At 43.9% G+C, this 24,824-nt stretch overlaps 2 protein-coding genes across 5 annotated transcripts in view; one reads left to right on the top strand and one right to left on the bottom strand.

The window, feature by feature from the left end:
- LOC110503812 (uncharacterized) overlaps nucleotides 1–15,423 on the top strand; it is a 44,453-nt gene extending 29,030 nt beyond the window's left edge. For 2 of the 3 annotated variants that reach the window (XM_036970308.2, XM_090226903.1), the window contains exons 13-23: nucleotides 92–236; nucleotides 343–425; nucleotides 704–811; nucleotides 1,005–1,153; nucleotides 5,509–5,665; nucleotides 5,783–5,922; nucleotides 6,105–6,179; nucleotides 6,508–7,253; nucleotides 7,366–7,552; nucleotides 7,684–8,054; nucleotides 8,325–15,423. In XM_036970308.2, coding sequence (XP_036826203.2) covers nucleotides 92–236; nucleotides 343–425; nucleotides 704–811; nucleotides 1,005–1,153; nucleotides 5,509–5,665; nucleotides 5,783–5,922; nucleotides 6,105–6,179; nucleotides 6,508–7,253; nucleotides 7,366–7,552; nucleotides 7,684–8,054; nucleotides 8,325–10,763 — 4,600 coding nt within the window. In that variant the 3' untranslated portion in view covers nucleotides 10,764–15,423. The remainder of the gene's footprint in view (nucleotides 1–91; nucleotides 237–342; nucleotides 426–703; nucleotides 812–1,004; nucleotides 1,154–5,508; nucleotides 5,666–5,782; nucleotides 5,923–6,104; nucleotides 6,180–6,507; nucleotides 7,254–7,365; nucleotides 7,553–7,683; nucleotides 8,055–8,324) is intronic. The other variant, XM_036970309.2, reaches the window with a different exon arrangement.
- Nucleotides 15,424–20,240: 4,817 nt separating this feature from the next.
- On the bottom strand, nucleotides 20,241–24,207 carry upk1a (uroplakin 1a). 2 transcript variants are annotated; one of them, XM_021592768.3, is made up of 8 exons: nucleotides 23,965–24,207; nucleotides 23,369–23,475; nucleotides 22,897–23,097; nucleotides 22,647–22,721; nucleotides 22,406–22,513; nucleotides 21,649–21,825; nucleotides 21,267–21,350; nucleotides 20,241–21,069 (listed from the first exon to the last, which is right to left on the bottom strand). In XM_021592768.3, the coding sequence occupies exons 2-8, from the start codon at nucleotides 23,432–23,434 to the stop codon at nucleotides 21,025–21,027; spliced, it is 756 nt and encodes a 251-aa protein (XP_021448443.3). In that variant the 5' UTR covers nucleotides 23,435–23,475; nucleotides 23,965–24,207; the 3' UTR covers nucleotides 20,241–21,024. The 2 variants fall into 2 exon arrangements, with proteins under 2 accessions (XP_021448443.3, XP_090083061.1); XM_090226935.1 differs by lacking the exon at nucleotides 23,965–24,207 and having other exon boundaries at nucleotides 23,369–23,668.
- Nucleotides 24,208–24,824: the final 617 nt, after the last annotated feature.

Raw genomic sequence — 24,824 nt, forward strand, 5'->3', positions numbered from 1 at the left:
CTAAATACTTTTTTGCCCCACTGTACATATAGGCAAATATGCAATACTTTTTTGGCATTCAACCCTATTTGACACTCTCTCTCCCCACCAGACATGAGTTTGACAGTGAGAATGTTCCAGACCTGACCAAGGATATGTACATGCAGGACATCCACTGTGTGGGGTCCCTGTGTAAACTCTACTTCAGAGAGCTGCCCAACCCCCTGCTCACCTACCAGCTCTACGACAAGTTTGCTGTGAGTACATGGCCGTAACCCAACACAACTCCCTCCAACTGAAAGTGCTGTCCATTGTCAAAGGCTAAACTTGCCATCTGTTTTTTTCCCTGGTCTTCCTCCGTAGGACTGTATGGGAGAGATGACGGACGACGAGCGCATGGTGAAAGTACATGATGTCATCCAGCAGCTCCCACCACCGCACTACAGGTATACACAGCCATGGAGACAGAGACTACAGGTATACACAGCCATGGAGACAGAGACTACAGGTATACACAGCCATGGAGACAGAGACTACAGGTATACACAGCCATGGAGACAGAGACTACAGGTATACACAGCCATGGAGACAGAGACTACTGGTATACACATAACACAGCCATGGAGACAGAGACTACAGGTATACACAGCCATGGAGACAGAGACTACAGGTATACACAGCCATCCCAGATTGTGGACTAATGTTGTCTTTCTCTCTCTCTCAGGACCCTGGAGTACCTCATTAGACACCTGGCTGGTCTGGCCACCTGCAGCGGAGAGACCAGCATGCACATCAAGAACCTGGCCATTGTCTGGGCCCCCAACCTGCTCAGGTGTGTGTCTATGCCTACCTACTGTACCTACATGTGTGCGTTGTGGATCGTTCATATAGAAATATATCGTTTAGAACAGGTGTGCCTCTGACATGTACAGTAAGGAATCATGTCAGCTCTATTCATGACATTCCTGTCTGCAAAACCATCCTGGAGGTGACCCTGGTGTGGCTGTGTGTTGTCTCCGTGGCAGGTCTATGGAGATCGAGGCGGTGGGTCTGAGTGGTGCTGACCCGTTTAAGGAGGTGCGGATCCAGTCTGTGGTGGTGGAGTTTCTCCTCGGTCACGTGGACGTGCTCTTCAGTGACTCCTTCACCTCTGTAGGACGCTTCACAGGCACAGGTATGTACATCACCATAACCCAAACGCTGGCTTCTTTAACGCTCACTGGACACAATCCTCCGAACTTGAGTTCCATTTGTGTGGATACACACATTCCCCATTAAAATCAATGCATGATTTGCATCAGTCGGCAATCGTCAGTGACATGTGTTGATTTCAAGTTAGGATTCGACTGAAAATGTCTTCTCTCCTTCAGAGTGCTCCCTCTGTCCTCTCTCCCTCTGTATCAGCTCTGTGGTTTTGTGTTATCAATGCCACACACAGAGCATTTACCTCAGAGCCTCAAAGCCTCTTTTTAGTACCTACAGTAACTAGGTTTACTACTCAGCCAGCCAGGCTTCCTCTATCCTCTACTTAAGGCTTTTAGGTGTCTGGTTAAATGGAGAGCTTTGGTTAAAGCCCTGTATATAATGGATGACACTTCTACCGCCATTACAATTGTCACCACCGCCCGCTGTCCTCCGCTTTTTACCCCGCAAATGCTGTAAGTCTGGGAAAGCAACTCTACTTGAATGACTCTGTGATACTAATATTTCATTGCACTCTTTGTCTTGCCTCGCAGCACAGTATAACATGTGTATGAATAGTCTAAAATGGCAGTTATGTAAGTGAATTAAGCATGGAAAGATTTTTCCACTGTATCCATTTGCTCCAAAAAGTAGTACAATATTTGGCAACATTTTGTTCTTTACTCTTGATTAACATCTGTATTAAATATGGAATAAAACTGTGAGCACTGAAAGTGAGCACTGATGATGTAGCCATCCCACTGGGCACAGACTTCAATTCAACGTCTATTCCACGTTGGTTCAATGTAATTTAATTGAAATGATGTGGAAACAAATGTTGATTCAACCAGTGTATGCCAAGTGGAATGGAAGCAGCAGCAGACAGTGAGCGAGAGCTGTGTGTCTCCGTAGCAACGGGCAAGCTGGAGTGTAAGGTCTCTCTGCAGCACCAGAGAACCAGGCTGCAGGAGGCCAGGGGTGAGGAGGTGGAGGAGGCCAGGGGTGAGGAGGTCCCTAAGGCCCCCAGGCATCCTCTTTTGGAAGTCACCGTAGCGAGGCGACACTACTCCATGTTCTGACCGTCCGTGCCTTCTCTCTCTCTCAATGTAGGATGCTTACAAGCGCTCTATAGCGTTGATTGGTTTAGTTTAGGCTTGGTCTACTTTTGGCTTCTGTGTGACCCATTTGTCCTGAGATCTCTGTACGATATGCACAAGAAAGAGTTCATGAGGAATGTGTCTCATCCTATTGGGCTTTTGTCTGTTGTTTTCCAGTAGATAGTAAGTATAGCCAAGCAGAAATGATTAAATATTAAAGCATTAGACCTCTCACTAAAGGCATCAGTCATACAAAAGTTCAACTTAAATCCAAACTGGTTCTCTAGTAAATTGGTGCGCATGTCTCATCCTATGTTCAAGAAGGGCCCTTTTCCCTTTATTCAGATTACACCGGCCCACTTTAGATTATTTCCTTTTCAAACAATCTCCAAAATATCTTTAGTTTTTAAACAAGCCATAGAAAGTTGGTTGCAATTTCAGTTTAATCCACCTGAAAAGACAGAACAAATAATACAACAAGTATTGTGGTTAAATTCAAATATACTAATTGATTTTATTTTTTTTACTATTTTTGTAGTAATGTTTATAAAATGTATAATTTTAGTGAATGATATCATAAATAGTACTGGTGGAGTTATGTTACACATGCAGCTAACACAGACATATGGAAATGTCTGCTCTACCCAAAATTACAACCAACTAATTGCAGCATTACCACAAAAATGGGAGAGGCAAGTAGAAGGGGAACAAAGTAAGGAACTTGTATGTCGGCCCTGTATTAAAGAACATAAATGGTTAAAGAAAAGTGTGATAAATAAAAACAAATACCAATTTCATTTATGGACCAAAAACGACAGCTATGCCATATAAATTGCAAAATAGTTGGGAAGATATTTTTGATGTACGCAAAACAACTCCGGATGCAAAACAAAAAATGTAATTACTATACAAAATTCTTGAAACTAATAGAATGTGTGTGTGTGTGTGTGTGTGTGTGTGTGTGTGTTATAATTTACAATCTGTAGAAGCTATGAGAATAGAAAGGTTCAATTCGTTTGTGAAGCATCACAACACAGTTGAAAAATATATGGCAAATAGAAATCCAAAATGGATGCTGTTGAGAGATGGATGGGAGAGGTTGAATGGAGCTGAAGGGTGGGACTAATAACAAGATAAAACATGTAAATATACGGGGTCTGTAAAATGTATATAGGTTCAGAACTTTTGTGAAATAGCACAGTTACAAATAGAAATCAAACTGGATGGACACAGGAGTCGCTCTCTAGCGACTCCTGTGGCGGGCCGGGCGCAGTGCATGCTGACATGGTCGCCAGGTGTACGGTGTTTCCTCCGACACATTGGTGCGTCTGGCTTCCGGGTTAAGTGGACATTGTGTCAAGGAGCAGTGCGGTTGTGCGCGTTCTCTGAAACGGCTCTCAACCTTCGCCTCTCCCGAGTCGTCTGTACGGGAGTTGCAGTGATGAGACAAGACTGTCAATTACCAATTGGATTTTTAAAAAACAAGAATTTAATATAGCCAAGTTTTGTGCGCACATGCTGACATATGTTTGTATAAACCCAGTGTCTCTTCAGGGTCAATCGTGAACTCACATTATTTTTCAGGTTGTATTGACAGTTGAATAGGCAATAAACTTCCATCCTGGTTCCAATTCATCCTATCTTGAAGTAAATGTGGTCGGTTACATTTTGTGTTTACTCCAATATTTGTTTTTGTCATTTTAAATAGTTATTAAAGTAACTTGTAGGTTTTGTGCTGTATTGCTCAAAATATTAAAGAATAGACGTTGTTTTGATCAATGTGTCACATGCTGTGGATGTTTCTTTTAAGAGGATTACATTGAGCCAGAACCACCAGGTAAAACAACTGTTGCATTGATTATTCCCAGCTTCCATGATCTGTTTTGTCTTGTCAGCTAGCTCAATAATCAATAGGCCCTATAGCTAAAATGTTTAACCTTAGTATTGTCTACAGATCAGCAGTATCTGTGTGCTTCTCCAGCTGAAGAGATTTTGTCAGCGTCCCAGCCAGGGCTCAGTTAGATGCTTTGCTTTGTGTCTCAGACTCAGATCCATGCCAGGAAAGTCAACAAATATTTTGGTTGTCTGATTTGTTCTAGCTATTCTCACAGAAACTTAATTGGGAGGATGACTGTTTGTTTGATATGGTTTTTACATTTGTATCACAAACCATTTGTGAGGGGAAAAAAAGACCCTATGATCTGTGAACGGTACATGATAGTGTGCTCTAAAACATGGATTATGTCGAGATTATGAGATTTTATTTTTCAACATATTCTATTATTCACATATTCTATTATTTATTCACATATTAATTCAACATAAAACATTAGTGAATATCTCATACCGTTTACATTTTGTACATTTACATTTTTAGACATTGTTTTAAACTATATACCGGTACTATACAAGTACATCAACTTTCCAACGTTCTGCTACTTATGAAGTTATGATAAATTATGTGAGCCCCACCAGCGAATGGGAAAATGGATTCAAATTGAACTCCTTCTGCAGGTGATTTGCTAAATGTGATTGCTTAATGACCTGTCAGTTTTTATGTATAAAATGGTCAGGTCTTCAAAAGTAGCAGAGCACAGACAGAAATTTGACCTATTTGAATAGTGTTTGACTTGTTGTTCCAAACAATATGCTAAATCAAAAAGGGTACTTTTGAAATATTAACATGAATACTTTAATGAGTCTTTTTAATGTGAAAAATTTGTATTGCAGTATATTAATGTGGGAGAAATATTTTTGGGCTTTCCTGGCATGGAATTGCCCTATAAGACACTGTTACAGTACTCTGTTAATTGCATTTTAATACATATTTGTTTAGGTGTCAAACCTGTCTGATGACCCATGCCCTGCTCTCCCCTGACGGGTGTCCTGTTTTACTTTGGTTGCTCTTTAACTGGGAGTTTCAAATGAAACGGTCCAACTTCCTCTTCATACCTCAGCCTTCCCTCCCTTTGTGTTGTTTACTCCATGTGATTTCTGATTTGAAAGCGTGTCTGTGTCTTATTCGCTCTCGTTGGGTAAATCTGAAATGACACCCTATTTCCCATATAGTACACTTTTTATTTTAATGCCACTTAGGGGCTTTGGCCAAAGGTAATGCACTACTATACAGGGAATAGGATCTCATTTGGAACAAAGCTTTTGGCCACCGTCACCGATGCCTCCTCACTCTGCCTCCTCACTCTCCCACCCTCTATCTATTACTAACGGTAGGTCCTCTCTCTGCCTGCAGGGCGGCACTCTCTGACCAGGCCCAAGTCCTTTGTGTCCACCAGGCTGCTCTCCCTAGAAGAGGCCCAGGCCAGGACACAGGCTCCTCTGCTCCTCCAGGGGGCGCCAGTCCAGTTCCAGGGCCAGTTCCACACCGTGCTGGACCACCCTGTCGACAGGTGAGTGGGAAGCCAGGCTTATTCCAGACCATGCAAGTTTCTGTAGTTTCACTATCACATGCAGTTGATTTAGCAGTCTCACCCACCTAAATCTCTCTCTCTCTCCTCCCCCTACAGGAGGAAGAGAGGGCTGAAGGTACGGAAGACAGCTGGAGGGAGCTGGAAGACGTTCTTTGCTATCGGGAAGCCCCTGGGGGCGGGGCAACGTAAACCAATGAGGATCAGCTCCCTGTTCCAGCCCGCCACCTCACATGCAGGTAGATATCATGTCTGATTTGGACCACACATACACCAGGGTTATGTTCAGTCAATTTAACTGGATGGATGGAGGTAGAAAGGAAAATAAATACCAACTTTACAGTTTATCACCCCTTTTGATCCTCTCTTTGTATGACAGATCTCTTTCTCTGACTGTCTCTTTCCCTGGTCTCTCCTGCAGGTTGTCGTGTGGACAGTGTAACCCTGCGTTCAGCTAAGAGTGAGGAATCCTTATCATCCCAGCACAGTGGAGCAGGTACACCACAGTAGGCCATAACTCACTGACGCTAATACTGATACTCATCTCAGCAGGTTAAGTCCTCGCAGACTGATCAATAGCAGAGCCTCTCTCTTCTTGTCCGTTAAGTATAGAGTATGAGATTTCTCTTTCGGGGAAGGCTGTGGAAGACCAGGAATATGTCTGGAAGCAGTGATGATAGTTTGAGTGATTTTGGGACAGTCGGAGTAGAATGGGTCCTTTGGGAGCTGGTGGAGCTGTGTGTTAGTCACTGAGCACTACAGAGACGCTTAGTTTAAACCCTGACTATTCTTTTTTTTCCTACCTCTCCTCCTCACTCTCTCAGGACAGTCTATCCGTCTGCGGCGGCCCCGCTCCAGCAGTGACGGTCTGTCTTTGGCTGCCTCCATGGACCCCCAGCACCTGCCCCAGCGCCCCCCGTCCCGCCTGCCTTCCAGCCGCTCGTATGACAGCCTGCTGCCTGAGGACCGCCGGCCCAGGGATGATGGAGACGATGAGCAGGATGAAGACGAGGAAGGCATCTACATGCTGCCCGACTTCTCCAACCAGGACCCGGCTGCTTCCTGGATGGCCGAGGACGTCATTGACTTCAGCCCCACCTTCCTGGAGGACGGACCAATCGGCTTGGGCAGCAGCATAGTCACCGCGGGTGGCAGGGAGTCCCCGCCCACTGCCACGCCCCCTCCCTACCGCTGCCTCAGCCACCAAGGACACTCTCACTCCAGCAGCCAGCGCTCAATCACAGAGGACCCCGACTCTGTGCTCAACCAATCGGATGCGGCCGTCAGGAGAAGTCTGATCATTGCCGCCACAGCCCCGCCCCTTCAGGTGTTCTGTCAACACAGACCGGCCAATACCAGCCCATCTGCCGGCCAATCAGGAGAGGGTGCCAACCTGAGTACCTCACACAGTCAAGGCCAGGGCCAGCCCACTACACCTGTGACCTCTGCTCAGCCCCCGCCAGAGAGAAGATCTTTCACCCGGAAGATGGTGAATGCCTTCTCACAAAAATCTCCCAAGTCCCCTACACTGGACATCTCTGACCCTGTATCCATCAGTGTCCCAGCTAAGGTACTTCCTCCCTCTCTGTGTCACTGCTGTCCCTGTATTTCTGTATCTCAGGATTGGCTAAATACTCTGTATGATAAATTTGCCTCACCAAACTTGACTTTCTCCCTCGTAGGTGTTGGACATGATTGGTGGGCGAGCTGGTGAATTACAGCCTGGCATCCCGAGCTGCGGCCCCTCCCAGTCGCAGCCTCCTCAGATGATTTCCATGCTGCTGAGGTCATGTGACTTCCAGCTGACGGAGAGCTGCCAGCAGGAGATCCGCAGCAAACTGGGCCCCGAGGCCAAGATCAGAGGACAGGGTGAGTAAACAGGAATGGACTCGGCCAACACGTTTGATTGATTGAATGTATTAGTTGATTAGTTTGTTTTCAATGATTTGAGGTTTTACTGCAGACCATAGTCATGTAATTTAACCCTCTCCCTTCTACAGGTATAACGGGACCCACCGGTCCCCCCCTGTTCGCCCAGCCTCCCCCTCCCCCTCCAAAAAACCCAGCACGCCTCATGGCCCTGGCCCTGGCTGAGAGTGCCAACAAGGCCCTGAGACAGGGCGCCTCACCCCCCTACCGCCCCCCTCAGTCCCGGTCCCAGGACGCAGCCGACACCCGCTACCAGAGGTCCCTGTCTGCCGACGCAGGAGAGCTGCTGTCCTCTGACCCCAATCAGCTCTACTCCACAGTGCGCCCCCTGTCTGTGTGGATGACCGAGGGAGAGGGAAACGCGACAGAGACTGCAGCAGATACAGGACACGGCCAGGGAGAGAGGACTCCAGGACAGGTGTGTGGGAGTGTGCACATGTCTGTAAGTGGCACTGTATGGGTGTAACTTTGTGTAAACTGTGTCCGTTTGTACTGTGGTAAATTCTAAGTGGTGGATATGTTGTTCTGACTGTGCTGGAGCAACAGCAGTGCTGTCAGGTCATTTTCAGCAGAGCCTTCATTTCCTAACCATAACAAGCACAATGTTTACAGTTGCCTGGGCAAAATTTGATTCCTTTTTTTACCTGTCATTGTTATGAAGAGACTGTAACTTACTCTATGGTGGTAAAAAGGTTATACTTTTTTATTGCAGGATACGGGGACCCTGTCCTCTGAGACGTCTGACTCTGTGGCGTCCAACTCGGAGCTGTCTGGTGGGAGCGCCTCTGGAGACGACCAGACCCCCAGCCCCATCTACAAGAACCAGAAGCAGCTGCCCCAGTCACAGCCCACCAAACCAGGCCAGTCTGGGGAGAGACCTAGCCCCACTGAGTCCCAGTCTCAGAGGAAGCCCCCAGCCTACTCACGCCAGTTCTCTGCCCCTCACCTTCAACAGAAATCAACCTCCACTCAGTCCAAGCCGTCCTCAGCCCACCCCCAGCTCCTGCACTCCAAGTCAGAGTCCCCTCTGACTCAGGTCCGTGCCTTCCAGCCCACCCGCCCCAAAGTACCCCCTAAGCCCCTGGATCTGGAGCGTCCCCACAGAGCACCATTGGCCCAGACTGAGATGCGTCGCTCCCTGGACTCAGGGCGCATCAGGCGGATCTTTGGTCAGCAGGGGAACCCTCCTCTGGCCAGAGCCTTCTCAGAGCGTCTGAGTGGAGCTCCAGACCACCTCACCCGCTACCTCGCAGCCAGCCAACCATCCCCGGGTCAGCAACCACCTCAGCAGGCCCAGATCCGGCCCGTGCCCCTCTCCTCCACCTCAGAGGACCAGGGAAGGATGGAAAACTTCTACTACGAGATTGCCGGGCCTGAGAACCCGCAGGGCCCCCCCAGCTACGCCCGCCACAGCTACCAGAACATGAGGCTGGACCTGGAGGGTAACTTCCGCCCAGCCCCCCACCCAGAGGCCAACAAAAGGCCCATCTCTCGGGGGAATCACCAACACCAACCCCAGCCTCTACACCACAACCAGGGTGGACCCAGGGAGAGTGGGCCCCAGCTCTGGTCCAAAGAAGCCACGCGGGCTTGGGCAGCCGCTCACTCCCAGTCCCATTCATTCTCCCACGGACACTCTCACTCTCACCACCACTCCCAGGACGGCTCCACCCACCACCATCACCCCTCTCACCCCCGACCCCAGCGCCAGACCTCCTCCTCAGTCCGGCTGGCCCGTAGTGAGATGCACCCCCTCCCCTCCTCCTCCATGGTTCCCCTGGCGCTCTACCAGCACCAACACAACCTCCACCGCTCCAACAGGTCAGCCTCTACAGACCTCACCGCCTCCAAGCTACACCCCTATTTTGAAAACGGGAAGGTGTGCTATCGTAAGCCAGAGGATGCTCCTCTGAGTCTGAGCCAACCTCCCCAGGGCAAGTCTCTCCAGGGCCAGCTATCCCAGCCCTCTCCTCCCCATGCCCACAGACCGACCTCCAAGGACCTGTCTGAGCCCATCTACGTCAACTTCCCTTTCCCCAGCCCCTCTACTGGGGCCCAAAAGAGCTGGACCAGCACAGACCTGGATGGAGACTCTCCACAGGATTTTGAACCTCTTGCCTTGCCAAACGACCCCCCTCCCCCAGAGGACCAGAGACAGTCCTCCCCCCACCTGGCCCCTGACCAGGCAGGCTCCACCAGCGTCAGCCTCACCCCCTCCACTCCAGACAGCCCAGCCGCCCACAATGACTCGGCAGCAACGACCCCAGGGAGCATCCAGGAGAGTGACTTCCTCCCAGCGCCCACAGCGTCTACATCGACAGGGATCCACTGCCTCAGCCGCTCAGACCCCCAGAGCTCCAGCTGTAGTACGGAGCCCATCCAGGGCCTGTCGGGGAAGGAGATTGCCTCCCTGCTGATACAGAAGCTGGCTGAGGAGGAGAGGGCTGAGGGTCCCTCCACAGTCACCTCCTCCTCTGCCTCCACCAGCTCCTCCCCTGCCATGGAGCACCCTGCCAACCCTTACCCCAGCCAGCAGCACAACCAGTCGCCGCCTGCCTATAATGTCTACACCCCGGGCCCCTCACGGATCAGGGCTCCTCAGAGGGCTGGGGCAGGGGGCTTCCAACGCCAAGACCCGCTCCGGAGGTCCTCGCCGGGGGGCCAGTACAGGCAGGCCTTTGACGTCATGCCCTCAGGCGATCAGGTGCTCAAATACTACCGGACTCCAGACTTTACCCAGGGAGAGCACCAGAGCTCTGGCGCTAACCCCTACCCCCCATCGCAGCACTACCAGGAGCCCCCCTACCCCATCCAGAGCCCCCAGGACCCCTGCTCCTCCAGCTACCCCAGCCAGACCCTCTTGGAGCCCTCAGACTCCCCGTCTGCAGCCCTCTCCAACCTGACGCTGGGGGCCCCCAGGCCCTACCCCGGCCAGCCAGGAGGCGTCCAGTACAGCCGGTACCCATTCCATCCTGGCCCGATGCTGGGCCAATACCCCAACCCTCCCCCCCGCAGAGATGTGGTCCACGAGCCGGTGCTGCGGCCGCAGGGTCTGAGGAACCAGAGAGGGCTGGCACGGCAGGGCAGCTTACCTGGACCATCACCCAACTGGACCATCCATACTGAGGGTCAGACACGCAGCTACTGCTGAGGAGGAGCGCAAAGTAGACTTTTACACACGGTACCCTATCAGACTGAAAGAGAGAGAAAGAGCTAGGAAGAGACCATGTAAAACTCTCATGGTCCACAGAGAAAGGGAACAGGACGATAGAAAGTCTTCCTGGAAACGTGAGACAACAGGTCATGTCTAGAAATGGGACCACGGGCAAGGCATTCTGGGGTAGCTAGACATACAGTCCAGTTTCCTGTTTGAACATTCCCTGGGGCCTATCACCACTTCCCACCTGCAACCACTGGACCAATGAGAAAGAAGGGAACAATGATGGAAGGCGATAAAGAGATGAACCGAAAAGTGGCTTAGATTTGAAAACATTCCAGAGCAGACTGTTGTTGTGAACATTGAGAAAGAATGGCGAATAGCTGCCAGGGTCTTTTCTGGATCAAAATGGGGCTTACGTGGTGGGCGTGACTTACGTGGTGGCCGAGCGACAATTTTAGAAGCCCTTCTGTTGGCCGCAGTGACAAAATGTAGCGGTTTTCAAGCGAATTTTGTGCAATTCTACTCATTTTGCCATGTGACGGAGATACAATTTGACAGTTTTAAAGCATATTTTCTCCAATTCAAAAAAATTTGGTGGCCCCCATGCTATGACAAAAATTCCTGAATGCATAATTTGGGGAATTTTAGATTCTCCCTGATTGTCTAGCTTTTATTTAGGTGATGCTTAGTTCTCAAAGATGATCTTATTTAAAAAAAAATATATATATATATATATATATATATATATATAGGTTCATTATCTTTTCTACGTACTTCACATCTCATTTTAGTCATTTAAGTTTACAAATTGAAAATGTTTTCCATTCCGAAAATTATTTATTATATATATATATATTTACAGTACCAGTCAAAAGTTTTGACACAGCTACTCATTCAAGGGTTTTTCTTATGTTCTACATTGTAGAATAATAGTGAAGACATCGAAACTTTGAAGAATCTTAGATCTGTTTAACATTTTTTGGTTCCTACATTATTCCATGTGTTATTTCAAAGTAACCACCCTTTGCCTTGATGACAGCTTTGGCATTCTCTCACCTGGAATGCTTTTCCAACAGTCTTGAAGGAGTTCCAACATATGCTGAGCACTTGTTGGCTGCTTTTCCTTCACTCTGCGGTCCAACTCATCCCAAACCATCTCAATTGGGTTGAGGTCGGGTGATTGTGGAGGCCAGGTCATCTGATGCATCACTCTCCTTCTTGGTCAAATAGCCATTATACAGCCTGGAGGTGTGTTGGGTCCTTGTCCTGTTGAAAAATAAAAGTATAGTCCCACTAAGCGCTTGAAGAAACTTTGAAAGTTCTTGACATTTTACGTATTGACTGACTGACCATGTCTGAAAGTAATAATGGACTGTTGTTTCTCTTTGCTTATTTGAGCTGTTCTTGCCATAATATGGACTTGGTCTTTTACCAAATAGGCCTATCTTCTGTATATCACCCCTACCTTGTCACAACACAACTGATTGGCTCAAATGCATTAAGAAGAAAATAAATTCCACAAATTATCTTTTAACAAGGCACACCTGTTAATTGAAATGCTTTCCAGGTGACTACCTCACGAAGCTGGTTGAGAGAATGCCAAGAGTGTGCAAAGCTGTCATCCAGGCAAAGGGTGGCTACTTTGAAGATTCTAAAATATTTTTATTTGATTAACACTTTTTTGGTTACTTCATGATTCCATATGTGTTATTTCATAGTTCTGATGTCTTCACTATTATTCTACAATAGTAGAAATAAAGAAAAACCCTTGAATGAGTAGGTGTGTCCAAACCTTTGACTGGTACTGTATATATCATAATTTTGAGTCTTTTTTTTCTTTTTTACATAAGCGGCCTGGAAAAGCACTTAGGCAGCCCGCCCAAGTCTTTTCTATGCAGAAAAAAACCCTGGCTGCTGTACTTTTTAACAGAGTATTAGGTATTCTGCACAGTGGCTGTTAGACTGGCTGTGGGTTAGGTTTGATTGGGTTTGCCTTTATTTTTTACAATGTTGTAGTACTGAAAAAGGACTACACAGGGAAATAACCTCAGTCTGTCTCCTTTTTTAAAAAGAAGAACCTCAGCAGCTTTTGAGTTGGTTTAGTGGTTTTCAGAAGGTTGATTTTACATGTTATATTTATTTAATTTTTTAGTTTCGAGGAATGCGTGTAATATAAATAATTTGTTTGAAATAATAAGTCTGTCGTTCCACCAATTCGGTGCCTTTTGAGATGTGTATTATTTGTTGATTTCTCCTACTTTAGTCATAAAGATCACATGTTCAACTTTCCCATCTCAAGGTTAAATTTAAAAAATGACTAGCAAGTGCCAAATATAGTAACAAGGTTGACAAGTTCATCTTTAATCGGCCATCAATCCCCTAGTGGCAGAGGAAATGTAAGCTTGTTGTGTGCAACAGGGAGGGGCAATTGAATGCACACTTCACAAAATAATACAATTATCTAGCCTAGTTATCTGTGGTTAACAGGGTTATGCTCGGCCCGCTCAGTTTTCCACCAGAAATGTTTTCAGAAGAACCAGCTGAACTGCTCTTACTCAATTATGTTCAATGTTTATTATTATTTAAAAATGAATATTATTTTAAAAGTTTCACCATATTAAAACAAGTTCAGTTCACATAACCGGGTTGCGCTTAAAATTAGGGAAAGGTTTATTTTTTTCTTAAATGAATGATTAATCACATTTTTAAATGAATACTAATCAGAAATGACTGTCAAAGCAACAAAATTATGGAGAAATGTTAATCTTCTTGGAAGTCACAGAGGGACATATCAAATGCAGAATCTTGGCATGTTAGCAAGTCTTTATTCACATAAAAAAAATATTTATTGAATTCTCCATGTGGTCTATATTAAAGGGCACTTCATTAAATATAACGCTTTTAAAATTCGGTATTGGTGCACAATTTTGTACTTAAAATATCGAAAGGGCGCAAAAGGCACTTATTTCGTGGAACGACCCAAGTAGAATTTGATTTGTTTTCATTTTTATCCCTGGACAGAATGTGAGTGTGTGAATGTATGTACGCATGTCTAAATGTGTCCATGTAACCAATGACGAGTGTATCTTATGGTGAGCTAAAAAGCACATAATTCAGCAAATGAAAAACTGAATCAAAACATTGCCTTCTGTTTTAGGGAATCTGTTTTTACAGACAGTACTTTGTCGTTTTAGGATTAGTGGTACTACACTAGTTTGCGCTTTCATTCTGAATGCTGTGTGTGTGTCTCTGTCTGACTGCAGAACGTTTGTACTGTGTGTCTTATCTAATGTACTTATCCTTGAAGGATGTTTTTGTACATGTTAAGTCTAACAGATGCTTTTATCCAAAGCAATGTACTGCGCTGAAAATACAATACCACACACTGGTCCTCGGTTGTTTTTCTGTATCCAGATGTCCTTACCTCCATTTTGGGAGTTGTACTCACTGCCTGCCCCTATGCAACATATACCTGACACGTACAACACATTACTAAAGGTGTGATGTGATGATTCAGTGGAGGCAGAAACCAATTTCATTCCATTAACAAACCACCATGTCTTAATTCATGCAACTCCCCCATTCTGGCGTTGGGACTGCAATACTGTTATTGGACAGCAGGGGGAGACACTTCATCTCTGTAGATCATAACCTATACTGTAATGGTTTTTGCACAGACTTCCACTATATTGAACTGGGTGTGTGCACATGTATATCACTTCACTTCTGTCCCAATGACTGTGTTGGTTAAAAAAAGTGGTTCAATCCTTTCCCAGTCGTTGGTATGTCTCACTAATGTCTTTGTGGATACTTTTCCATCACAGATAGACAAATGTCCCAGTGTAGTTGTATTGTAGGAGAGCTAAACAAAGGACAAGGTTCTATTAGGCTAGTTTAGCTGTCCATTGAACATTGGGAACTATACATCTTTCAGGGGTGTTTCCTCAACTGTGTTTTAATGCTGTGATACCACTGTAGTGAAGTGCGAGGGAAGGAAGAGCTGTTTTGTAATGGGGGTGAGAATGTGAAAAATGGTGCCACTTCTGAGATGTACTTTGGGTTTTTGTTTAACGTGCCTTTTTGATGAACAATCATTTGGTTCCATAAAGCATGTTAAGGCGGTAACTTTCTCTCTTTAGGTCCAGGCTGGTAACATTGAATGGTATCTTGCCACGTGCACTATAGCTCTTTACTATGACGGTACAAAGCAGCATACAGGACCTGGTACTCTTTGTGTCCCTAAACTCCTTAGATTAAAGAAAATTGCACATTTTTCATTGAACTCCCTAATGACTCTGGACTTGGGCTTTTTGAAGGATAATTGTTTGTGTGAACGCATGTGTGTTCTCTGTTACTGTGTGGGTGTGTGTGAGTATGGTCCTGTTGTGTGAGCAAGCATGCATCCCTCCCTCCCTCTTCTCTTTTATATCTATGCAGTGACCAAGTACATTGAAGTCCATATAAGTTGGAAAAACCTAAAATGGCTATACTACCTATGTGTGTATTACAGGTGTGTGTGGGTGTAACCTGAATTTTCAGTCCAATACGATCCCTTTCAGCCTTATAGCACTTGGCAAAAGGCAGTTCATCTTATTTTGTAATATTTTCCGAGGTGTGAATTAAAAACCTGATGGTTACATCACAGATGAAACAATTTGTCCTTGTTTTTTTCCTAAACTGCAGATTTTGTAATTGAATAGAATACTAAAATAAGAATTGTATAATTGTAACATACAATATACATTTTTGAAGATTAAAACATTTAAAGTTGCAGTTTCATCAGTGATTTTAAATTAAATGTATTCTTCATCCATATATTTACTTTACCATTATGCAGCCTTGAGATTTCACCTTCTACCTATTGTTTGACTGAAGCTAAACTGGTTCTGCATTCTAGCTGTAACCCAGAGATCAGAATAGCAGAAAACTAAGGTAACATTGTCCTTCAGCTACATAGATGGCCTTCAAACAGTTATTCTTTATACCAGGAGACTATTCTCCTGACCCCTCCTGTCTCAGCCTCCAGTATTTATGCTGCAGTAGTTTGTGTCGGGGGGCTAGGGTCAGTTTGTTATCTGGAGTACTTCTCCTGTCCTATCCGGTGTCCTGTATGAATTTAAGTATGCTCTCTAATTCTTTCTTTCTCTCTCTCGGAGGACCTGAGCCCTAGGACCATGCCTCAGGATTACCTGACATGATGACTCCTTGCTGTCCCCAGTCCACCTAGCCGTGCTGCTGCTCCAGTTTCAACTGTTCTGCCTGTGATTATTATTATTTGACCATGCTGGTCATTTATGAATATTTGAACATCTTGGCCATGTTCTGTTATAATCTCCACCCGGCACAGCCAGAAGAGGACTGGCCACCCCACATAGCCTGGTTCCTCTCTAGGTTTTGGCCTTTCTAGGGAGTTTTTCCTAGCCACCGTACTTCTACACCTGCATTGCTTGCTGTTTGGGGTTTTAGGCTGGGTTTCTGTATAACACTTTGAGATATCAGCTGATGTACAAAGGGCTATATATATCGATTTGATTTGAGGAGACACCATTTTGTTGTCTTTGGTCCCTTGTCCTGATATTTCTTCATATGAAATGTGAACAGTGGGGCTATCTTCAATGTACAGGGTGTGTTTGTGTAGTAGTTTGTCTCTTGCTTATACCTGCGATGCCACCTAAAGTTTGTTGTACATCCTGACCAAAAGGCACTCCTACTTTTGATAACAGGGTTTATGTGATGTATTCTAAAGGTGTGCAGGTAAAGCCATGTCCATACACGAAACAGCGCATTGAGTTCTCCATGTTTTTGCTTTTGGCACACCCAGACAGCAAATACTGGTAAAACCAGAAAATAATACCTGATATTGCAAAATGTTTATATTTTGTCATCCTTTTATGACTTATATATATTTTTTACAGTATATGACATAAGTACAATTTCCAAAGGAAGGGTTAGACCATTTAGGATAGTTTGAGTACAACAGTTATGCAGTGCCTAGCAAAGTATTCAGACCCCTTGGATTTCTGTGTGATTAAAATGGATTTAGTTGTCTTTATTGTAAAAATCTACACAAAATACTCTTAAAGTGGAAGAAAAATTATATATATTTTTTAAAGATCAATACAAAATTCATAACTAAGTATAGTATAAGTATTCAGAATCTTTGTTTAGGAAATCCTAAATGATTTCGGGAGTACAATTTGGCTTAACAAATCACATAAGTTATATGGACTCATTCTGTGTGAAATAATAGGGCTTGATATGATTTCTTTTTTTTAACCTTTATTTAAAGGTCAGTTAAGAACAAATTCTTATTTTCAATGACAGACTAGGAACAGTGGGCTAACTGCCTTGTTCAGGGGCAGAATGACAGATTTTTACCTTGTCAGCTCGGGGATGTGATCTTACAATCTTTTGGTTACTAGTCCAACGCTCTAGGCTACCTGCCACCCCAGGTAGAATGATTCCTCTGACTTAAGAAAATATTCACACCCCTGGACTTTTTCCACATTTTGATGTGAAATTAAAATGAATTAAATTGAAATGTTGTATCACAGGCCTAAACACAATACCCCATAATGTAAAAGAGGAATTATGTTTTTAGAAATGTTTACAAATGAATTAAAAATAAAAACCTGATATGTCCTGAGTCAATAAATATTCACCCCTTTGTTATGGCAAGCTTAAATAAGTTCAGGAGTACAAATTTGCTAAACAAGTCACATAAGTTGCATGGACTCTGTGTGCAATAATAGTGTTTAACATGTACCCCATACATACAAGTATCTGTAAGGTCCCTCAGTCAAGCAGTGCATTTCCAACACAGAGTCAATCACAAAGACCAGGGAGGTTTTCCAATGCCTCGCAAAGGAGGGCACCGATTTGGTAGATGGGTAAAAAGACAAAAAGGTTCTTACACATTGGATGATGTATCAATACACTCAGTCACTACAAAGATAGAGGCGTCCTTCTTAACTCAGTTGCCGGAGAGGAAGGAAACTGCTCAGGGATTTCACCACGAGGCCAATGGTGACTTTAAAACAGAGTTTTTAATGGCTGTGACAAGGAGAAAACTGAGGATGGATCAACATAGTTACCTCACAATAGTAATCTAAATTAAAGTGTGAAAAGGAAGCCTATACAGAATAAAAATATTCCAAAACATGCATCCTGTTTGCGATAAGGATCTCCTGAACACAGAGTTATGTTTTGGGAAAATCCTAAGTACCACTTCAGATGTTCAAGTATGGTGGTGGGTTAATCATGTTATGGGGATGCTTGTCATTGGCAAGGGATTTTTATTTTTAGAAACAGAATATAGCTAAGCACAGGCAAAATCAGAGGAAAACCTGAATCAGTCACACTGGAGCTGCTTATCAAGACATTGAATGTTCCTGAGTGGCCTAGTTACAGTTTTGACTTAAATCAGCTTGAAAGTCTAGGGTAAGACTTGAAAAGGACTGTTTAGCAATGATAAACTTGACAGAGCTAGAATAATTTTTAAAGAATGTGTAAGTATTGTACAATGAAGGTTTGTACAAAGCTCTTAGACTTACAGCTGTAATTGATGCCAAAGTTGTTTAACATGTATTTAATCAGGGAGCGGTTATTTACATTTTGTTCATCTTAAAAAATATGTATAATTTCTCCTTCCACTTTGACATTACAGAATATGTTGTGTAGATTGTTGACAAAAAATGACAGTACATTTTAATCCCATTTTATAGCACAATAAAAGTGAAGAAAGCCAAGGGGGCTGAATACTTCTGCAAGGCACAGTAGCGCAGAGATTCTTTAAAGACGGAACACTCAACTTTTCAAATACATTTAACTACTTTAGAGGATCAACCATTTTTGAAAATTTTTTGAAAATGCAATAAACTGGATTCATGTCAACTCAGTCAGACACCCTAAAAGGAATGTTATTTTTACATTTATTGTCCAACTGTTTAAAGGCCTTGTTTTATTCTAACATGAGATTATTCAAATATGTAATACAAATCTCCCAAATTTTTTCTATTGCACTATATAGATTCAGAACATAGTTTAAAATTATCACTTAGTGTCACGCCCTGGTCTTAGTATTTTCTTCATTATTTTAGTTAGGCCAGGGTGTGACATGGGTTTATGTGGTGTGTTTTGTCTTGGGGTTTTTGTAGGTATTGGGATTGTGGGGTTATCTAGAATAGTCTATGGCTGTCTGGAGTGGTTCTCAGAGGCAGGTGTTTATCGTTGTCTCTGATTGGGAACCATATTTAGGCAGCCATATTCTTTGAGTGTTTCGTGGGTGATTGTTCCTGTCTGTGTTTGCACCAGAGACGCTGTTTAGTTTTTTTTTTTTCACGTTTGTTTTTGTTTACGGTTCGTGTTTTCATCTTTATTAAAAGATGTATACAAATAACCACGCTGCATTTTGGTCCTCTCCTTCACCGCAAGAAAACCGTAACACTTAGGTATATCTCAGCAAATACTTCAACAGTTTAAGCATATATTTATTCCCGAATATTGACAAAAACATTTATTTTTAAGGGGGTTACCCATCAGTGACAGAGTTGAAATGACGCTAATGGAGTACAGATACTTAAGACATTTTTTAAGATCAATACAAACACTAAATACATTAGAAATTCCCCAATAAAACAAAAAAAAAACTGTTCCATCAGATCTTTCAGCACTCTGGCAAAGTTGATCTGATGCGTGGGACCGGTACAGGTGGCACCGGGCTGATGACACGCACTTCAGGGCAAGTGTGGAGGAGGCGGCACAGGACGTACTGGACTGTGGAGGCGCACTGGAGGTCTGGTGCCGGCAACGGGCTGGTGACACGCACCTCAGGGCAAGTGCGGGGAGCAGGCACAAGACATACTGGACTGTGGAGGTGCACTTGAGATCTGGAGCGTAGAGCTGGCACAATGCGTCCTGGCTGGATGCTCACTTGAGCCTGGGCTGGGCTGTGCAGACGCACCGGAGACACAGTAAGCAGAGCCGGCGCAGGATATCCTGGTCCAAGGAGGTGTACTGGAGACCAGGAGTGCTGAGCCGGCACCATCCGTCCTGGCTGGATGCCCCCTCTAGCCCGGCAAATGCGAGGAGCTGGAATAGAACGCACCGGGCTATGAATGCGAAATGGAGACACCGTGCGCATCACTGCGTACCACGGTGTCTGACCAGTCACACGCCCCCCACGGTAAGCACGAGGAGTTGGCTCAAGTCTTCAACCTGACTCAGCCAATCTCCCTGTGTGCTGCCTCATGCTTGTCTCGTTGGTACAACTCCTCGTAATATCGCCGTTCCGCTTTCGCTGCCTCTATCTCCTCCTTCGGACGGCGATAATCCCCCTCCTGCGTCCAGGGTCCTGCTTCATCCAGAATCTCCTCTCAGGTCCATTCCTCCTGAACACGCTGCTTGGTCCTTTGTTGGTGTGATCTTCTGTCACGTTCGTCGTATGAAGGAGACCAAGGCGCAGCGTGGTATGCGTACATTCTTATTTATTTTAAAAAATGAACACTGAACAAAATAACAACACGAAGCTATACAAACGAGTGCTGACAGGCAACTACACATAGACAAGATCCCACACCAGAAAGTGGGAAACAGGGCTGCCTAAATATAAATCCCAATCAGAGACAACGATAAACAGCTGTCTCTGATTGAGAACCATATCAGGCCAACATAGAAATACAAAAACCTCTAGACCTACAACAACCCTAGACATACAAAACCCTAGACATACAACACTACATACAACATCATGTAGTAACCAAAAAAGTGTTGTTTTTTTATACATGATTCCATATGTGTTATTTCATAGTTTTGATGTCTTCACTATTATTCTACAATGTAGAAAATAGTACAAATAAAGAAACAGCCTGGAATTAGTAGGTGTGTCCAAACTTTTGACTGGTACTATACAATTAATGACAAGAACTATATATATATCCCATTTCCAAAGCAGTTAGGACATTGAAATTCTCAGGCCAATCCACATTTGTTCATCTAGCATTTACAGTACAATAAACCATTAAATATATGTATATATATATATATATATATATATATATATACACACACACACACACATATACACACATTTGAATCCCTACACAGTGTTCATTCTCTAGATATCAGAAAACTTTTCTGTTATCATTCCCACAGTCATTTGTTATTTAAGAAATGAGGTAGTTGCTGAAGTGAGGGTTGGTGTTGCTTCAGCAGAAAGTATAAAACATGGTTAGAGACATCACCTCCAGACTTCTCACAGCATCAGGTAGTACACCATGGCCAGGATCAACAGCCAGAACTGAATCAAATAAAGACAAGGGAACGTTAGACTTACAGCAACAAAGTGCAAGTGTTGTTGGACTTTATGTTCTGATAATGTCTCTACTGTATGTTGTGGAGTATACAAAAGTGTCCGATAAATTGTTTTCGGGTAATAAATCTTGCAACTGAATACAGAACTATTTACCAACCTAAGTAGACCAACTGAAAACTCACCATAAACATTAGCACAGCGAAACCATACCAGCTGATAGCCCATGTATATCGACTGAACACAGACTCAATGTGGTTGAAGCAGCCCTGGGTAGAAAGATAGAGGGTATAAACAGGATAGCCTGTGCCAAGGTGGTTCAAGGACAAGCAACAATGTGCTTACTTCAAGTGGGAGGTATAAATGACCCCTAACCACTGATACTGTACAGGGTCAGATATTTTCCATACTGTTATTAGTTACAGTACAGTTATAATTCATGGCAGGTACTGTATAATCAGATCCTAGATCTGTGGTTATGAGCTACTTAAATCTTGAGCCTTCAAGTGAGAATCAGAGAACCAGAGAATCTCTTAGGTTTTAGGCAATGGGGATGTGTTTTCTCACCTTAGTGAACATGGTGGTGTTCTGGCCATTCTTGCAGGCCTCCACATTCACCACATCGTAGTTGTTCTTCCTCTTGCAGCAGTGGGTGGGCCAAGGGTAGTCTGTACCAAACTTCTCCCTGAAGGTGGAGTTGTACTCTATCCAGTCCACTGGGCCATCCGTTCCACAACACTCCACCTGAAATAGGAGAGGAGAGGATGTCGTAGAAACAATGCATGGGTGAGGAATATTCTTCAATCAAACAGGAATAGTTTAGTTAGTCAGTGGACAAACTGATGTTGTGACAGACTGAACTCACTTCACTCAAACTGAGCCAGCTACTGTATAAGTATTTGTAGAACGTGCAGCTCTACATTCTTTATCCTAGCTACATCAACATAGCCTGCAGAGGTTGTTTCTATCTCTGTGCAGCAAACTGATCCCATCCCTTGTCTTTCACACACTATGGGGCTGTCCAAACCGGTTCACCCAGCAGAGACACATCGGGACTCTGGCATCGATGATGGAGAGAGAGGGACATGCTATGTCATGTCAGAGCTGACAACTCATCTGCTACTCCCAAGGGTGTGTGTGTGTGCGTGCGTGCGTGCGTGCGTGTGTGTGTTAGTGGAATGTGATACCTTTCCCTAACAGATACTCCACACAATAACATAGGCTTAGTCGGTCTTCGTGCTAGTCGTCTGTTTGGAATGTGTGGTGTGGCTCTGATTAGTCAGATGATCCTATGACAGATTCCTTTGATTTGGTGACCAGTCACCTCTTTCATCACTTTGTTCCATGTCAGTGTGATCCGACTGCCAGAGTCACCGTCGGCTGCATAGTACTTCAGCATCTGCTTCTTCACCAGATTACTGTTTCCAACCAGCTACAAACAGCACATAGGAGAGGATGAGAGAAAACAGGAGAATACGTTTCAAAGTGGAGTTTCTAGAATGGTGCTGTTCAAGCAATGTGAAGATCTGAAGGTACCCCAAGGTGCCCATTTCCCATGTACTCACATAGTCTCTGTGGGTGACTGCAGTGATACACGAGGCACACTCAAATATGTAGATGATCAACATCAGGATCAGATACTGTCAAAATTCCAAAATAAATATTATCCTTTACTTGAAAAGAACAACAGGGAAAGAGATATAGACATACCATATATTCCACTTGAATTATATATTTTGAATCAGTGTTCAGATGAACAAATGAAGAACTTCGGTGACCAAAGAGATTGTGATGAATTTAGTATCAAAGTCTTACTGTTAGCATTAAGGCACGGCTCTTCTTCGCAGCAGCCAAGATACCAAAGACACACATGCAGAAGAAGGCAAAGCCTGTGAAAATGGCAATCCAGGCCCCGGCAAAGATGTCATCTTTCCCCGACACACCAGATATAGGGTAGAGCTTGAATTGATCTACTGCAACCCAGATGGCCAGAGCGCAAAGGGCAAGACCTGCTGCCTATAATAAGGTAATAACATGTATATTAAAAGTTGTTATAACAAATTGTAAACATTATTATAACAGGATCCTACATTACAATTGAAAGTGTCAATAACCCGTACAGTGTAGTGCTGAAAAGGACCAGAAATCTAATGTACTGTAGTAAACTTCTGGATTAGGACAACACCATAGATCTACACACCATTTGTCTACTATATGATTACATATGATTAAACAAATACTTTCAAAATACAGCTACTATAGGAATCAAATCAAGTGCAACTCTTACAGCTCCAAATATATTCCCCAGGATGAGAATGACCATAAAACAGGTGAATCCCTTTCCATCAGCCATAGTAGCGGTCCTTCTGTCAGCTCCTTCTAAACCCACTGCTCCTGAGCAGAGAAGAAGAAGACAGTGAAGAAATAACAGAGCCAAGTACAAGCGTTCCTAACAGATCCAAGAGAATGTAGGGTCTGGCTGGATGTAATGTATTGTTGACATGGGAATGTGTCCAGGGAGTGGCTTGATCTTATTCATACTAGCAGCAACAAAAGTGGTCCAACCAGTCTGGGGCAGCAAGAGATTGCATTGTGGTCCTTTTGAATGGAAACACTGAGATATTGACTACAAAATATGACACAAGAAATGAATTCATGATCAACTTAGACTACATCTGGCCCAGACAGAAAGTGAGCAGTTCTGCCTGAAGCCATCAATCTTCAGTCTACCCCTAGGCTGTATGATGTTACACCTTTAGCAACTGGTATTTAACCATTCTTGACCTTTTTAGGTTACAGCAGTCTCTTAAATTAGCAGGTTTAAAGACTGTTAGAGTTAGAGCAATCATCACATCATCTATTTTTTCACACAACAAACATTACCTCCCCTGCAGTGATGTCAGGCCCTGAGCATCTTTTTCTGTTGACCAAACAGCTGTCGTTCTGTTGTGCCTGCTGTGCTCAGCACCTGTCTCAGCTTTCTGTTAAATGTAGTCTACTTCCATGATGTCATGGGGCATGTCTGCACATGTCTTGATCCCAAGTTCCTAAAAAAAAAGAATTAATACAAATCTTTGTCCAGTATGTTTACATGCATCTTCATTGTTTTGTATCTGTGTACTGTATATTGACTAATTGGGGTGTTTCCAACATTGAATTTATTGTCAACAGGCCTATTTGACATAGCTCAATAATACACTATTCCAGTGGACTGTGGCGTTACTATTAGTAGGTTGAAATGAAAAGCAATGAGGACATCTGCTGGGGAGAAGTGCCATTGCTCTTCTTAACTGTTCACACTCAAACAGGACACAGGACAATTTTATTAGGTAGTAGGCTACATTGTTGACAATGGTGTTTCTCATGAATGGATCATTAAAAACCTCTAGAAAGTCATTTCATTGCACACATGTCATAATAATGATTTTTTTTGGCTCTACATTACATTTGGCCTATGAAGGAACTCGTAGGTTATTGTCTTAAACGTACAGTAAAATAAGTGGCATTTGTAATTTTATTGTAATAATTATGATCTGAATATCAAACAACAAATTTTATCTTGCTTCATACCAAGTAATATTCTTGTCATGTTTTTTATTCATGTTTCATATCAAGTAATATTCATGTCATATAAGCAGCCAGTTCTTGTGTTTTCCAATAAGTCACCAGTTTGTCTCTCTGTATTCACACACCGTAGTCTTGCTAACAGCAGCCTCTCTAGCTCGTTGTAATGTCCCGTGGGT

This window comes from Oncorhynchus mykiss, chromosome 3 (assembly GCF_057628025.1).
Source record: "Oncorhynchus mykiss isolate SJ-2025 chromosome 3, ASM5762802v1, whole genome shotgun sequence".
Taxonomy (NCBI): Eukaryota; Metazoa; Chordata; class Actinopteri; order Salmoniformes; family Salmonidae; genus Oncorhynchus; species Oncorhynchus mykiss.